A 16192-nucleotide genomic window follows, 5' to 3' on the forward strand; every position below is an offset into this window, starting at 1 on the left:
TTTGTAAGATGCTGTACAAAGGAGAAGGGGAACCCTGGGCTCCGAATGAGAATACCTAACACTAGGCACACCCTGCCGAAAGCTGTCGGGGTTCACGGGGCCTCCTGAGAGGGCCACACTTTGGGGTGGACTGTAATTCTGAGTTTCTGTGAGCTGCATTTGAAAGTTTCTGAGTGGGATCTTCAAGTCAGATGAGAAGGAAATCACCATGTGTTTAGGGTTTGGGTCTCTAAGTGACCATAGCTTAAATGCACATTTTAGTCCATGCGTTACTAGGTAGCATATGCTTATAACCGCAATACTCAAGGGACTGAGAGGGAGTGATGGCTGTGAGTTTGAGGGCAGACAGGGCTACACAGTGAAGCCCCTGTCTCAGTGAACAGCCTCACAAACCATTTGTTGGTTTCATGAAAAGTAGACAGACCTTTGGGGGAAACATTAAGTGCTGGCTACAATATGGGGCAGCCCTCCATTGCTTATGAATGGACTCAACCCCACGCACAAACCCATGTACAAGGGGCTCCACATCTTTATCCTCTCACTGAAGGGGTACCAGGGACACCTTATTTTCAGCCTGTCATGGATTCTGGTTGTTGCCATAACTTACCAATCATGTCCTGTGCCTGAATAGGCGGTGTTATCTCAGATGGGTCACTCAGGCCATGTTTGTTGGCCGACAGAACCCGGAAGACATAGGACTTCCCCTCAGCCAAGTCAAAGACAGCGTACCGAGGCGATCTCACCGCAGTCTGGGCATTGACCCGCTGCCAGCTGCCACTCCCGACCACGGACTGCAGGAGGAATGGACAGGAGGTCAGAGTCTCGGAAAGATGGAAGGGACAGTAACTAAAGAGAGTTCAGGAGAATGTTTATGAGTCCCTCACCACTTAGTGAGTCACAGTCCAGCTAAAAGCTTTACCACTCTGCAGCCACTTGGAGTGGTGGCATGACACGATCCATGTGTTCCCAAGAGACAGGTCACACATTGGTGAGATCACATAGCAAAACCATGAGCAAAGACCTTTGGGGAATTATGTCATTTAGTTGAATTCAGTGTCCAAGTTTATAAAAACCAGGTAAGAGAGAATACATAAGGTATAATGGTATATCTTACAAAGTATAGAGGTAGAATTTGTCAGATGGTTGTATATGTGTGAACATGTGTGTGTGTGCCTGTGCATGTGTACGTGTGTGTGTGTGTGTGTGCTGTCCTAGGCCATGACATAAAATGTGATTGCCTTTTCTTCTATCCAGGTAATGAAGCCGCAAGCTGCTCAAACACATGGTTCGCTCTACCAGATCGCCATCCAGTGGCTGCATGACTTGTGTGCAAACACTGAACACTGATAGCTCCACTTCTCAGGATACCAGCAGTCCTTGGGAGACATTGGAAGGCAAGTGCAGTGTAAATGCCACTCCTCCCCAAACCATAGGGACAGAGGGACCAAACAGTTATGGGACAGTCTACTACACAGGTGACAAAGCTCAGTTTCCATGCCAGAGCAGCTACCTGTGAGGGACCAGCCCCCAGGTCACAACTCTGCTCCCCACTGCCTACCCTCCTCTTATACAACAGTGGTCAGGCTCTACAGAGACCAATGGGCTCACAGCTCCTAAGTAAAGCACAGAAAACAGAGTGGTGACCGGAAAGCACCCTTCTTGGGAACATGACCAGAATACCTTCTCAATGAAGTACATCAAAGGCTCCTTCCCACGGGGAGTAGGTGGATCCCAGCTGAGGACCACATAGTTCCTGCTGATCTCTGAGGCCTGAACATTGGTGGGAGGTCCTGGGATCTGAACATCACCTGCAGGAAAAATGAACTGAGTGGGTGCTGTGTGGTGATGCTCAACCGTCCCCAGCATAACCCGGGCACAGAAGACTGCCGGGGTGAGCTGGGCGTATGGCTCAGCAATCAAGAGCAATGGCTGTTCTTCCAAAGAACCGGCCTTTGATTCCTAGCACCTACATGGCAGCTATAACTTCAGTTTCAGGGGACCCAGTGCTCTCCTCTGGCCTCGGAGTGCACCAGTTGTACACACGGCACATAGACGCACATGCAGGCAAAATATTCTTACTCATAAAATAAATAATTTTTGAAAGACTGCCCTGCTACAGTTGGCCATTTCTACTCAGAGAAGGCAAACAGATCCCAGGCTTCTTTATCCGGAGTCAAAGCAAAACCACTCAAGTAAAGATCATTCCGTTCTGTTTGTGTTAAAAAACAAAAACAAAAACTGTTCCTAAGAATCTTATCCAAAAGTCTTGCAGAGTTTCTACAGAGCAGAGGAATCAGAACCCAGAAATAATCAACCAAACCAGGATTGTCTCTTGCTAGGATCTGAGAAGGCAGCAGACAGCATTGCCAAGGAGCCTGCACTGGCAGCACCTTCCTGATGTCACCATGCTCTGGACTGAGATCTTACATTAGCTCCTAAGGCATGCTGCTCTTTCCCCCCTCCAAAGACCCCCACACATGTGCAAGCACTGGAATCTGTGCTTGTTTATTTGAACTTCAGGAGAGATGGTGATAAGCTCTTTGCAGATAGCTGTGAAGGGGTATTTATGATCAGAGACATCTGGTGTACTTACGTCCCCTCTCAGCCACCTACATTGTTTAAAGACATGTGAAGTGGTAGGTATTAGTGTTCGAATTTATGAGAGAATTTCACAGGCCTCTTTAATTGTTATACAAAATATTAGAACTTTCAGCTAGATTAGCACATGATTAAAATGGCTTGAACAGTCCCCAGGACATCTCTCTGCCCTTTGCAATATCTAATTGCTCCCTTGGGACTCAGCTCCAGGCGGCAAATTGAGCAGCCACATGGAAACAGCACAAAACAAGATTGGGTTTCACTCTTGGAGTCGCTTCACAGAGCACAGGGCGCTCTAGGGGGCTCAGACTGATCCGGAATCATGCTCGTCCGTGGATTGGATTTCACAGAGGAGTCAGCATGTCTCCAGGAAAGTGGTGAAACAGGTGACTGAAGGAACGGGGAACAGCCCAGGACCCCATTAGCCCTTCTCAACCCTTCCATGTGCATAGCACCTAAAAGGGTACAAGCAGGGACACCAGAGAAAGGCACAGAAAATGTTGCCAAATTCCCAGAACCAAATCACTTCTGGTGGAGCAAACTAGGGAGGACATATTGTGTACAGTTCCTACCACCCTGGAGCAGACAGGTACTGCACACCAAATGTCATACTTCAGAGCTGAGACCTATCTGTGTAGTTTTGGGGACACAGCCTCTAGGCATAGAAAAAGTGGACTAAGAAACACTGATACACTGCAAAAAGTAAAAATCCAGTCTTTGCAAACAGAGAGCTCACACTGAGGATGAAATTCTTGAGGCATTAAGACTTTCTACACTTCCCCCGGGGAAGCAAGTAGCAGATCATCAAAGACCCTAGCCACAAACAGAAGAAATCAGGCTGGGGATGGCCTAGAAACCAAGGGCTACAATTGCCAGAATAGATGGTCAACTGAGCACACAGTTACGAGCTCCGTGGTTCAAGGCCGACCAAGGGATCCTGAATATGGAATCAGTAGAAGGAAACCAATCTTGCAGGAGTAGTGGGATCACTGAATGACTACAAGTGATTACTGTGCAAGCCTGGTGACCTGAGTTCAGTCCCCAGGACCCAAAAGCTCTAACTTCATTTCTGTTACTGTAATAAAAAACACTCTGACCAAAGGCAAGGTAGGAGGGCCATGTGTTCGCTCAGCTCCTAGGTTACAGCCCATCACTGTAAGAAGTCAGGGGAAAATTCAATCGAGAACTTGAAGCAAAACCATGGAGGAACACGACTTGCTGGCTCATTGGAGCTCATACTTAGCTAACTAGCTTTCTTATAGTCCCCAGAATCAGCCACACAGGGAATGGTACTGCCCATAGTGGGCTGGTCCTTCCTACATCAATTACCAATCAAGACAATCCCCACAGACATATCTGCAGGCCAATCTTATCTGGGCAATACTTCAACTGAGACTCCTTTCTCAGGTGACTCTGGGCTGCGACAAGCTGACAGTGAAAGCTAGTTAGGACACTGTATAAAGATAAAAAGCGAGAACTAACCCCACAAAGTAGGGGAGAGAGAGAAAGAGAGAGAGAGAGAGAGAGAGAGAGAGAGAGAGAGAGGTTTGCATGAAGTTTAAAAATGCAAAAATATAATCAACCTTAGTATATTATGCAGGGACATTTAGCTTCTCCAAGAATGGACTATCCTTTTTTTAAGTGATAATTCAGTAAAAATTGGAAAAGGTAAATTGTATTAAGGAAGGAGCATTGCTATGAATGGAATATTTAAAGGAAGGGACCAGCCAACTGCAATTAGGGCAAAGAAGAAAGACAATGAAAAGACAAAACTGCTGACATACCCTTCTTGGTCAATAAAAGTAATGTTTCCATCAGCCTACAAATCACAATCCCAGAGAACCTAGACAACAAGGAGGATCCTAAGAGAGACATACATGGGTCTAATCTACATGGGAAGTAGAAAAAGACAAGATCTCCTGAGTAAATTGGGAGCATGGGGACCATGGGAAAGGGCAGAAGGGGAGGAGAGAGGAAGGGATGGGAGCAGAGAAAAATGTAGAGCTCAATAAAATTAATAAAGAAGAAAAGAAAAGAAATGTTTTCATGTCATTGAAACAAATGTCTAAAGAACTATCTGAACTTAAAATCAGTCAAAGCTGAGGAGGTGGGAAGTTCAGTGTTAGGAGAGATGAGCAAACACTGGCTTGATTCCTCAGCACTTCAAGGGGAGGGGTCGGGGAGAATGAGGGGGAAAGGAAGGAGGGCCAGATTATATGAAACATTACAGAAAAAGGAGCTTGCTAATAGCAAATGTTTGGACTCAGACATGATTTGCTTAAAAACACAGTAGAATCTCTTTGAAGATAAGTGAAGATGAGTATTTATGTCTAAATGACCAAAGGAAACAGGCTGTCTTGGTCAGCTCTTAGTGTCCCCTTGACTCAGCCTAAGTCACCTGAGAAGAGGCTGAGGAACTCAACCTTAGCTGAAGAACTGCCTTGGTCAGGTTGGCCTGTAGGCATGTCTAAGGGACAGTCTTGATCGCTAATTGACAAAGAAGGGCCCCAGCCCACAGTGGGCGGTACTCTCCCTAGGCAGGTGGTCCTCAGCCATATGAAAAAGTAATCAAACCACGAGCCAAGAAGCCATGAGCAGTAAGCAGAGTTCCTCCACAATGTCTGCTTCTGTTCCTAGTCTGACTTCCCTCACTGGTAGGCTGTAACCCAGAACTGTAAGATGAAATAAACCCTTTTCTCCACAAGCTGCTTTTCGTTCCAGTGCTTCCTTTAAATTATAGCAGCAGAATAGAGCTAGAACACAAACTCACTCTCCAAGTTCTCTCCCACTACACCAGAAGAACCTTGCTTAACACTCAGCTTGCTGCAGACCACAGACATTGCTATTCTACCCAAGCAATGCCTCACACCAGGGCCAGCATCCCCACGAGGCTGAATACCAGTCTATACCAAGGTCCCCAGTCCTCATATGGGGTCTCATACTCCTTCCAAGGCTAGCCACAAGGATAGATACTAGCCTCGGGAATGCTGTGGTGCCTATATAAGACACTACCACATCCAAGAGTGTCACAACCACAAGGAAGGGTAGAACCAGCTATAAAGGGGTGTAGGGAGGAGGGACAGGGGAATACCTGAATGCCCTCAGCTTCCTCCTCTGGAAATCCAAGCCCCTGTGCCTGCCGGCAGCATTGCTGTATCACCCCTGTTGTTGCTATGGAACTGCTTCGCTTACTTGACACTTTTCTTGACCAGCACTATTCTTTGCTCAGCATGCTTCCCAAATGCATCCGTGCCTATGTGCTAAAGGCTGGCTCCTCTTGCTAGAAAGGCATGGCCGGAAGGTCCCTGCCTTGGGGAGTTTTATTAGGCTCCCTGCTTTGCAGTACCACAGGTTTCATCACAGACCCAGGACATTTGTGAAGCAAGCCACACCTTCTCACCGAGGCCTTTGTTATGGGGTGTGAATTCCACCGTCCACATTGGGAGAGCACCACATTTCTCCCGCTAATCCTGCATCCCATGAGAGTGAAATAGAATGCTTTCCCCCAGCATGCCAAACCTCCCAATTATAGGGGCCTGCTCACAGCAAGGCTGTCCTCTCCAGTATATTTCAAAGCCATTTCTCAGTCATTCAAATAGCTATGTTTCAGTAGGCCCTGCGCTTAGCACAGCGCTAGATTTAGGGACAGACAGTTATGTGGGGTTGTAAACCACCCTGCCAGGGCCAGCTTCCTCTACTGAGTATTGATTAGGTATCTCTCTTGACTTTGGAGGTCTTCGGGATACACACACACACACACACACACACACACACATAGTCGGACTCATGGTGTGATATTCACCTCCTCGGTCCCTCTTCCTAGCTGTCTCGGGGTGCATATTGATGAGACACAGACATAGCATCAAGCTTCAACAAGAGAAACACGATCCCCCAAATCAAGAATGCCATTTGAAAGAGGAGTCACAACCCATTTCAGTTCAAATGTTAGGAATAAAATTCTTGCTAAAAAGAAAAGTTCAAATAAAACAAAATATTCTTTCACTAAGAGAGTTGGTAAGATGGGGTGGGGGGCCAGCCATGATAAGATAAGTCTGGGCAGGTCACCCAAAGGAAGTTCTTTACTTCCAACAATTATCACCTGGGACTCTGGCCATCGATGAATTTAAATGGAGTCCGGAGTCTCAGTAGTTTACCCTGAGACAATGCCCGGCTGCAGGAGGAAGCACAGGCAGAGATTACCCAACCCCCACCCAAGAGCAGACCATTCAAAGGAAATGCCTGGCATTCCAAGAGCTGTAGACAGAGACACCTGCCAGTGCATCTCACCAGGACACCCCTAGACAAATGTCAGCCAATCAGGGGCCCTAAACCTCAGAGACCCCTCGTCCCACCTTTACTACTATAAAAACCCTATTCTAATTGAACTTGGGGCTCTCCGGTTATTCCAGTATGTTGGATGTGTGGAGAGACCAAGTTTGCAAACTTGATTAAAATAAAGGCTCTTTGCTTTTACATATGGAACTCGTTTGTGGGGATTGCGCGGATTTGGCCATAACATGGGGACTCGCTCGATCAATCTACTGTGCTTGCTGATCTCCACCTGTGCAGAAAGCCAAGTGTGCACACTTGTTAAATCTAGCACTCGGGAGGCAACGACAAGTGGATTGGGAGGCAGCGACAGGTGAATCACTGGGATTCACTGACCCTTGGCAGGCGTCAGGCTATTGAGATACCTTGTCTCAAGACGGGGGGGAGGGAGAGAAAAAGAGGGAGGGAAGGTATGGAGAGAGAGAGAGAAGGGGGGAAGAAGGAACCCAACGTCAGCTAAGAATCAAATCTCAGCTTTGCCTGACAAAGTCCCTAGAAGATGAAGAGAGATTCACATATGACAGTTTGGCCACTGTCCCTCTGCCCTCAGCCTCTCTCACCTGTAACTAGAGTTCACAAGGCTAGAGAAAGAGCATCTTACCTTCAAGGTCATCCTGGTAGATGACGATTTCTTTCTCTCCTTCCAAATGAATGGCTGCATAGAAAGGGTGACAGTGACTTTGATATCCAAGGGTTCTCTACAGGAAGCACAGTTTTCCCTAACTTGGGGTGAGCTGTGAACTAGCTCAGCATTTAGGCAATAAACAGTTATGGAGGTCATGACCTCTGGTATTTCGGAAGCGTTTCTGATGATTCTCAGCACAATCAGCTCTTTGCAGATGGTCAGAGGACTCATAGTAAGGTAAAAAAATAGTGACTCCCATGAGCCATGATGAAGGGTCCAGCTCCATAAAGGAATCTGTGTCAGAGAACTTAAAGCTCAGGCACAGAGTGGCTTGGTGTTGAGACCTAAGTCCCACCACGTGTGGAAACTGCATAACCAACATACGGGGAGCATGTCACTCTGGGCATTCTACATCCCCAGGCACTGTGTGGTGAAGGCAAGAAGCATTGTCGTAAAGCACAGGCATCAGGCATGCCAATCACCTCCAAGGTGTCAGTCACCTCCAAGCCCAAAGACAATGTTGATGGAGATGCTGAGAATAGGGAAACACGGCCTGCCGCACTCATCACGGGAAGCCATGCTTACATGCAATGGGTAGCCAGAGAAAGAACTAACAACATGCAGGGGATTCACAGGTTCCCAGTTACTACTGGGATGTAAATGAGCCTACCTTGTAACCTTCTGAGGTCAACGGGGTCAAGGGCAGCCACAGCATCAGAGATCCGGGAAGGCCTGCTGATACCAGCATTATTGACAGCCCTCACACGGAACACATATGACCTCCCTTCAAAAAGTCCCGTGACAGGGTACTTGCAGATCTTTACTGGTGCATCGTTGCACTGCACCCAGTTGTCAGTTCCCACCTCGCATCTTCAAAATGAAAGAGAAGTAAAGACAAACGCAGCCCATGTGGTAATCTGCTATGTACTCAGAGCAGTCATCCCGGGGGGGGGGGGGGGGGAGCATGCTATTGGATAAAAATTCCCACTGTTGAAATACTGACATCTATTCATGGTAATAAAAATAAACCTTAAAAGTATTTAGTAAATTCAATAGCTATCACTATACAAGTACATAAGAATGGAGGGACAGAGGGATGGATGGATAGATATAAACAGGTTATAGTATAGAAATAAGATAGAGGATAGATAGATAGATAGATAGATAGATAGATAGATAGATATGATTGATAGAAGAATGATAGAGATAGATGATAGATAGAGAGGTAGTAGATAGATACATAGATAGATAATAGATAGGCAGACAGATGATACACAGATAAATGATAGAGATGATCGACTGAAGGATGATAGAGATAGATGATAGATAGATAGATAGATAGATAGATACATACATACATACATACATGCATACATATATACATAGACAGTTAGATAATAGGCAGACAGAGAGAGATAGATGTTAGACAGACAGACAGACAGACAGACAGATGAGGGAAAGTTAGATGTCAGGGAGATAGCCAATACATGCATTTACATGAATGGACAGGTAAGTTCAATCTTTGTGGTTTATAGCTTCAGATAATTTCTGCCGTCAAACATGTGTAAGTCAAATCTGCTCATAAACTTATTTAAAACCATTGTTGGCATTTTCTGTTTTAGTTTTCCCCCTCCCTCTACTCCTCCCAGTTCCTCTCGACCCACCCCCAATCCGGATGCATTCCCTTTCTGTCTCTTATTTAAAAGAACAGGCTTCTAAGTGATAATAATAAAACATAACAAAATCTAAGATAAAAACAAAAAGCTATCACATCAAAATTGAACATTGTTGGCAGTTCTTTTGGCAGCTTTAGTGGCAATCCCACAGGGTGGCCCCTCAGCCTGTGAGGCGAAGTCTGGGAGAGGATCTACCGTCTTCTGTTTAGACTGTACATCTTACTTGAGCTGAGCCAGGGCTGACACCTTACTGGGATCCTGCTCAGGCTACTGAACAGTAAGATACCAGTTTCCAGAACCCTTCCCATGCAGAATTCGGAAGACTTTTGAACATATAGTCCGGTCCAGAAACCTGGACATGCAGGCATAGGCTGAGGAATTTAAATATAAACTTTTACGTTAAGTCCCTAGCAGAAAACGGCAGGATCAGAAAGTTCGTCTTTTGGGCTCTTCAAGTCGTAGAGTTGAACATTCATGTTAGAAAGTGCCACCCTCTTCCCCTAATTATTCTGCAGATGAAGGGTCGGTCTTGTTACTGGTCAACTAGCCCCCCCCCGGGGGGGGGGTCTCCCAGGCCTCAAGCCACTAGCATCATTTATCAATTACTTTATTTGTGATATTGGATAGCCAAATAGTGGCATGACCACTCTCCTGAATGGCACCATCGGCCTACAGTGACATTGAACATCCCAATGTCCTTAGCTATGTCACTGGTGTTCCCATCCCTAGGGGAATGAAGCACACGCTCACTTGTCAATGAAGTAGCCAATGACAGGGCTCTCGGTAGTGGTGTTGGGTGGTTTCCAGGTCACGATAACATAGTCTCTGTTGGCATCATGGCACTGCAGGTCCATGGGTGCTCCAGGAGCCCCTGTGACCAGGGGGTCAGCATCTGTCATGGGAAAACATGTTCACATCACCTACAAGGTGGGGTCACTGACAAGCCTGCCCACAGACCTCCAAACTCGTATTCTCTCTCAGCAGCTTGATCTTTATCACCAAATTATTTGAACATGTTTAATAACCCAGCAGACTGATATCAAGAAATATAAATGTCTATATGCATTTTTTTTAAAAAACCTAGAACACTTAGTCTTCTTATCTGTGGATTTTTTATAAATTGATCAGAATTTTCCTTCACTTAATTTTACATGGTCAAATCTTACAAGTAGTCAAAATTTACTACTAATGCAGTGGTGGTGAAATAGCCTTTGCAACACCTGGGAAATACCAACTGAGATGCTTTTATATTTCAAATTTCTTAGAAAATGTAAGAATTTATTTATTTATTTATTTATTATTTATTTATTTATTTATTTGGATTTTTCGAGTCAGAGTTTCTCCGTAGCTTTTGGTCCCTGTCCTGGAACTAGCTCTTGTAGACCAGGCTGGCCTCGAACTCACAGAGATCCGCCTGCCTCTGCCTCCCGAGTGCTGGGATTAAAGGCATGCACCACCAACGCCCAGCGAAAATGTAAGAATTTAAAAAAAAAAAAGACAACTTTGTGGTCAAATGCCTGGGTCAAAGCTTCCCCATTCATTTTGTGAGCTGTGAGTGCAATTTTCATTACAGTACATTGAAGGCCAGCAGAGCTAATCCATTTAACACTTGATTTTCTTATCTAAAATCCGTATTTATTCAGGAGCCATGATGCCCACAGAAAGCTGAGTGTTCTGTGGTGTCTAGGTCGAACCCCCCTAATGTAGTAAAGGCTCAGGATTTATTGACGTCGAGTCTACTGGTTCCTCTCCATTGGTAACCTCAGAAAGAGATTAGAATGGTTGGGCTCCCCAGGTTTGTGTTTTGTTCTCCCTGCTCAGAGTGCTGAATAAGCAAGGCAGTGAAACCAGATTGAAGTCATTGCATTTTTATGGTGCACAGCACCCTGCCAGAGGCATGCAGGAGAATGGAAGGTATCTCTTAACACTGACGCTAATAAAAGCCCACAAAACTGTATGGGAGAGGCTGGAATCACAGCCCTGCCTGCTTATGCGAGCCTGCGGGAAGTACAGAAGCGAGATGTTTACTTTTGCTCCTGAGGTAACATACTCTAACGACACAGCTCTCCATGAAGTTCTAACTGCCACTGAGAGGAAAAAAAAAACTAACATCCCGAGGGCTTTCTCACACCATCCGCACCTGGAACTGCAGGAGGCTGAACAGAGGGACCAGCTGAAGAGGGCTGCCCACACGAGACAGAAAGCACGGCAGCCTGGGGCAGCCTCCATAACTGGGGTCTCCCCAACAGGCTCAGGAAGGAGCCCACAGAGGGCAGCCTGGGTGGGTGGGCCAGGGAGGGCAGAAGCAGCTCACTGAGAAGGGGACATAACAGTACACTAGGCTTTGCAGGGGCAACGCTCCGGGCTATGGCTCCAACAGAGTTCAGCCCTGGCTCTCCCGCAAGAAAGATAACTATTTCTCTGAGCTTTGGTGTCTCCAGCTGGGAATCAGGGCACCTTACAGAGTCGTCATGGGAATTTTCAGTGGTCTGTATAGATTGTGCATGAACATATGTCTATACACACCTATACACATATGTATGAAGAGTGTTTACAATGCATGCCATCATTGCTATTGCCTGCTGCTATGCCTGGTGCATCATGGTACACTTCCTTATTATATAATTAAGAATGGCATCCTGATGAGCCTGTGTTGAGGGTTGGATGCAGGACAGAGGATTCAGTCTGACCCAGGGCATTCTGTAACTGTTGCTGCCATGTTGTGACCATAGTAAGCAGGAATGAACTGAATCAGAAAAAAAAAAAAAAAAAAAAAAACCCGAAAACCACTGCCATGTGTCAATCATAACACCAGAGTCTGAAGGAGCCCACTGCATCCTCCATGGAGCTGAGCGTGCAGCACACTCACTCTGGGGGTTCCCATTATAAATTCTAGATGGGTAGGAACAGTAAGGAGCAGACACCATGCATCTAACTTTATCTGCTTACTAACAAGTCCGGGTCATGATGGCAGACATGCTTCTCATTTTGGAAGGGGCTATTTCTGGTCTGGGGAGTCTGCAATGACCAAAACGTCCCATCTGCTTTCCTGTATCTCTTCCCTGTCCCCCACCTCCCATGTGGCTTCCTCTAACCCTCTGTTTAGACCCCACACACCGAAGCACCTCTGACAAACAGGAAGGCGCTGTGGTCACTAATGCCACCCCGGGACACGATCCTCAGGGTGTAGAGCCCCTCATCGTCCTTGTTCAGGTGGCTGAAGGACAGCGAGGCCTGGCCTTCCCCGAAGAACATCTTCGTCCACTTTGACTCTTTCAGTAGCACGTCTGAAACAGCAGCAGAGGGCAAGGTTAGCTCCCGGGGCTTCCTCATCAGCTGCTCCAAGGGGCTCCTAGATGGTGTTCAAGGTGAGTGTCAGGCTATCAAGGTCTACCCCCCTCGTCTGTTTTTCTGCTGGCAGCTAACACACCAGCAGAGACAGGGACAAATGCCTGAGGCCACACCTCCACCAAGGGCTCACAAATCTAGCAGTAAGGAGGCAATGTCCCCACTGGGGACATGGTGTCAGCGGTGTCCCCAGGCCTAATTCACGGCAGCACTCACCATCCCGGTACCACTCAGCTCGTGGCTGCACTCTCTTCAGATCTGGAGTCACCAACAGCGTGCACTTGAGTGTGACTGTCTCGCCCTCTCTTCTGAAGGTGACCCCGAATTTCTCCAGAAACTGGACGTCAAAATGGGTGTACGGAATCACGGCTGAAAGTGGCACTGTGGAGGTGGGGAGGACAGATACTGTTGGTGCCCAGCCAGCCTGTGTGCCTGGGTCTCAGCACAGCAAATACACTCAGAGCACCGTCGGCTGCCTGCTGGTTCCTGACCTGGTTATGGGGTACATGCCCTCTGGGGTGGGGAGGAGCCTGAGGCTCTGCATTCCCCTGACTCGTGTGCTGAAGCCCTAAACACTGTGATGAGGGCAGTAGACCCTTCAAAGGTGATTTAGGTTTGATGGAATCACAAGGATGGGCCCCACGATGGGGTCAGGGCCCTTACAGAGAAGGAAGAGAGACAGCTTTGTACCCAGAAGGACCAGGGAGGACCACCTATAAACCAGGAAGCAGCACCTGTTAGAACACACACTGTCAATCTGAGACATCAGGCCTGCAAACCCAGAACCACGGCCCCTTCTCAGTCACCCTCCTGGGAGACCACCATTCTGTAGTCAGATAAGTAGCCTTCTCTGGCTTGTCATTAGGAACATGGTCACACGCTTGCAACATAGGATTTACTGCCCACCTCAGCCCAAAGAGCGGCTTTGGGAAAGGCATACCCACTGGTGGTATGACATCTTCCTCTTTAAGAATAAACTGTGAACTGTTCTGATCTGTGTGCCATTTCACAGCAAGTGATCTAAGCAGACCTGGAGACGTCAACTAGAGCCGGATTAAACTTCAAAGATGCACCCAGGAGAGGGTGTGCTTCAGGAGGAAGTCAACAGGCTGGGTTTAGCTGGTTGTTGCAGCACTGGTGTCGGCCTCAGGGCCTGGCACATGCTAGGCAAGCATCTACCCCTGAGCTATCGTCCCCAGTTCTTTGTTGAAACAAGGATGCATTATGTAGCTCAGGCTAGCCTTCAACTTGCGATCTCCCTGCCTCTGCATCCCTAGTGTATGCCACCACACTTAAAAAGTAAATTTGAGCCGGGCGGTGGTGGCGCACGCCTTTAATCCCAGCACGGGGAGGCAGAGGCAGGCGGATCTCTGTGAGTTCGAGACCAGCCTGGTCTACAAGAGCTAGCTCCAGGACAGGCTCCAAAACCACAGAGAAAACCTGTCTTGAAAAAAAAAAAGTAAATTTGAGGCCAGGCAGTGGAAATGCCCGCCTTTAATCCTAGCTCTTGGGAGGCAGAGGCAGGCAGATCTCAGTGAGTTCCAGACCAGCCTGGTCTACAGAGCTAGTTCCAGGACAGCCAGGGCTGCACAGAGAAACAGTGTCTCAAAACAAAACAAAAGTAAATTTTAAGACCCAAAATCACCTGTGATTTAAAACACAGGCATACAGGGAAAGTTCAGAAACTGTCTGCAGAATGGAAATAGTGATTTTTTGACCTGGCAGATTAACTGAGTGTCCGGAAGTTCTTACCAACTCTATGATAGCTCCAGCCCTTTTAAAACAGCTGAAGCACGGCTGAACTGTTCACTTTAAGGGGTTAACTCTGTGCCATGTGAGCTTGACACTAATTTCAAAAGTATAAAAGTTGTTAAAAAAAAAAAAGTTACATGGTGAATACAAGCGCACTTATTGTCATTGTGATCTAAAAGTATTTTGTAACTATTATAGATCTTTCCAGTATCTGTTTAGAAAGATGAAATTTTAATAGAAGAAACCTAGAAACAGGACAGATACTCAAAGATCGGCATATTCAAGGTGTATGAGATGCCATCTCCATAGACCCTCTCTGCACCAACCTTAGCCTGTCCCATGCTCCTGGGGTGGTTTAATACCAGCCAAGGGCTGGATGTGGGCCCATCCAATAAAATTCATGCATATACACCAAAATAATATAATTGGTGGTTGCTAAAGGATCTACCCCCAGGAAATGTTGTCATCAACTCTTCATGATTAGGGCTCACGTGTGACTAGAATCATGACCAAGCCAGAGCCCACACAGAAAGCACAATTCCTCTGGTAGAAGTATAGGACAAATTTAAACCTTGTCCCTAAGCCACGCATGAGTTCTGTTGGAAGCAGGCCCTCATCTCTGGCAGCCTTCCTCACCTGGTCCGGGTCAGCACAGCTCTTGAGCCTCCCAGGGAAAAACCAACCTGGGTCACAGGTCACATGCATAGCATATGACAGGGCCACTGTAGGTCACTGTGGACAAGGAGCCTGTTGGCTGATGCATGGTGTTTAAAGGCAAGTGGAGGGGTTTTGACACTGTCAGTAGACGAGGGGCCACATCCTCCAGGGCACCACACACGAGGAAAAGGTTTGTCGGACACTGAGGCGGTGCGTGTCACTGTGTCCACACACACTGGCTGCATGTCCCATCTAGACCTCAGGCGGCTACTCCATATAAATGGCCTGGAGACTTTCTGGGGCATGGAGTGTCTTCACACACAAACTATGACACCATCCCAGATTCTGCCCAGGAATTTATATTTGTTCCTTTTTCCCATTCAGATACATAAAGTTTCTACAAGCAATGGTTTAGCCTGTGGCAAAAAAAAAAAAAAAAAACAGTTTGCCCCCAGAGAAAATTATCATTCAATAGCCCTGGCTGGAGAAACCTAGCAAGGTATTAGCCACATAAGTTTAACCAAGATTTAACCCTGAGAAAATCATTTCTCACCTAGTGATTTGTCACTAAACATCTTTCTAGACAAAGACAGCCAGGTATACTTACATCCAATTGGGAGTCCTACGGAGTGCAATGGCTCCTCGTCTCCTCGGTACCCTGTGGGGAAATTTGGGTGAATGAGACACAGAAGGACACAGGCAAGGACAAGGACCTTCTTCCCCTACACCGGACAGACAGCAGGAACATACTTCTCACCACCACCGCAGCGTTAGTAGACACTTGTCCATAGGGGTTCGTGGCTACTGCTGAGTAAGTGGCCGTGTCCTCAAAGTTGGCCCTTGGGGAGAGAAAGCAAGTTTAAGAGATGTCCTGATGTGGTCAGCCTCCTGAACTTGAACAAAGCATTCCTGGAAAGCCAACCACGTGGTCTGGATTGCTGGTGATTTATTGGAGAATGCCAGCTCTATCTTGGAACGGAAGGCAGGGCATAGTATTAATTATAGATACAGATGCATGCCTGACCCCAAACTATGTGTGGCTTGCACTCTCAGAAAGGAAGGGTAGGAGAGCTTCCAGAAACCATTTATTTCACTCTCAAGGAGAATTCATCAGGTCTGTCTGGCCCTACTTCTCAGCCTCGTTGAATCTGTTGTTTCATCTAGTCACGGGGAAGGCTTCTGGAATCTTGGTACACAGCAGAATGTC

At 46.9% G+C, this 16192-nt stretch overlaps 1 protein-coding gene across 3 annotated transcripts in view; it reads right to left on the minus strand.

Moving 5' to 3' along the window:
* The window catches only part of Myom2 (myomesin 2), a 65157-nt gene that overhangs the window by 29661 nt on the left and 19304 nt on the right, over positions 1–16192 (minus strand). For all 3 annotated transcript variants that reach the window (XM_041674015.1, XM_041674016.1, XM_041674017.1), the window contains exons 7-15: positions 15736–15824; positions 15593–15643; positions 12793–12957; positions 12354–12515; positions 9979–10120; positions 8223–8422; positions 7529–7582; positions 1681–1808; positions 608–791 (exon numbers count right to left, since the gene is read on the minus strand). In XM_041674015.1, coding sequence (XP_041529949.1) covers positions 608–791; positions 1681–1808; positions 7529–7582; positions 8223–8422; positions 9979–10120; positions 12354–12515; positions 12793–12957; positions 15593–15643; positions 15736–15824 — 1175 coding nt within the window. The remainder of the gene's footprint in view (positions 1–607; positions 792–1680; positions 1809–7528; positions 7583–8222; positions 8423–9978; positions 10121–12353; positions 12516–12792; positions 12958–15592; positions 15644–15735; positions 15825–16192) is intronic.

Source organism: Microtus oregoni, unplaced genomic scaffold, assembly GCF_018167655.1.
Source record: "Microtus oregoni isolate MIOR12 unplaced genomic scaffold, Mior012 000024F_ref0000369, whole genome shotgun sequence".
NCBI lineage: Eukaryota > Metazoa > Chordata > Mammalia > Rodentia > Cricetidae > Microtus > Microtus oregoni.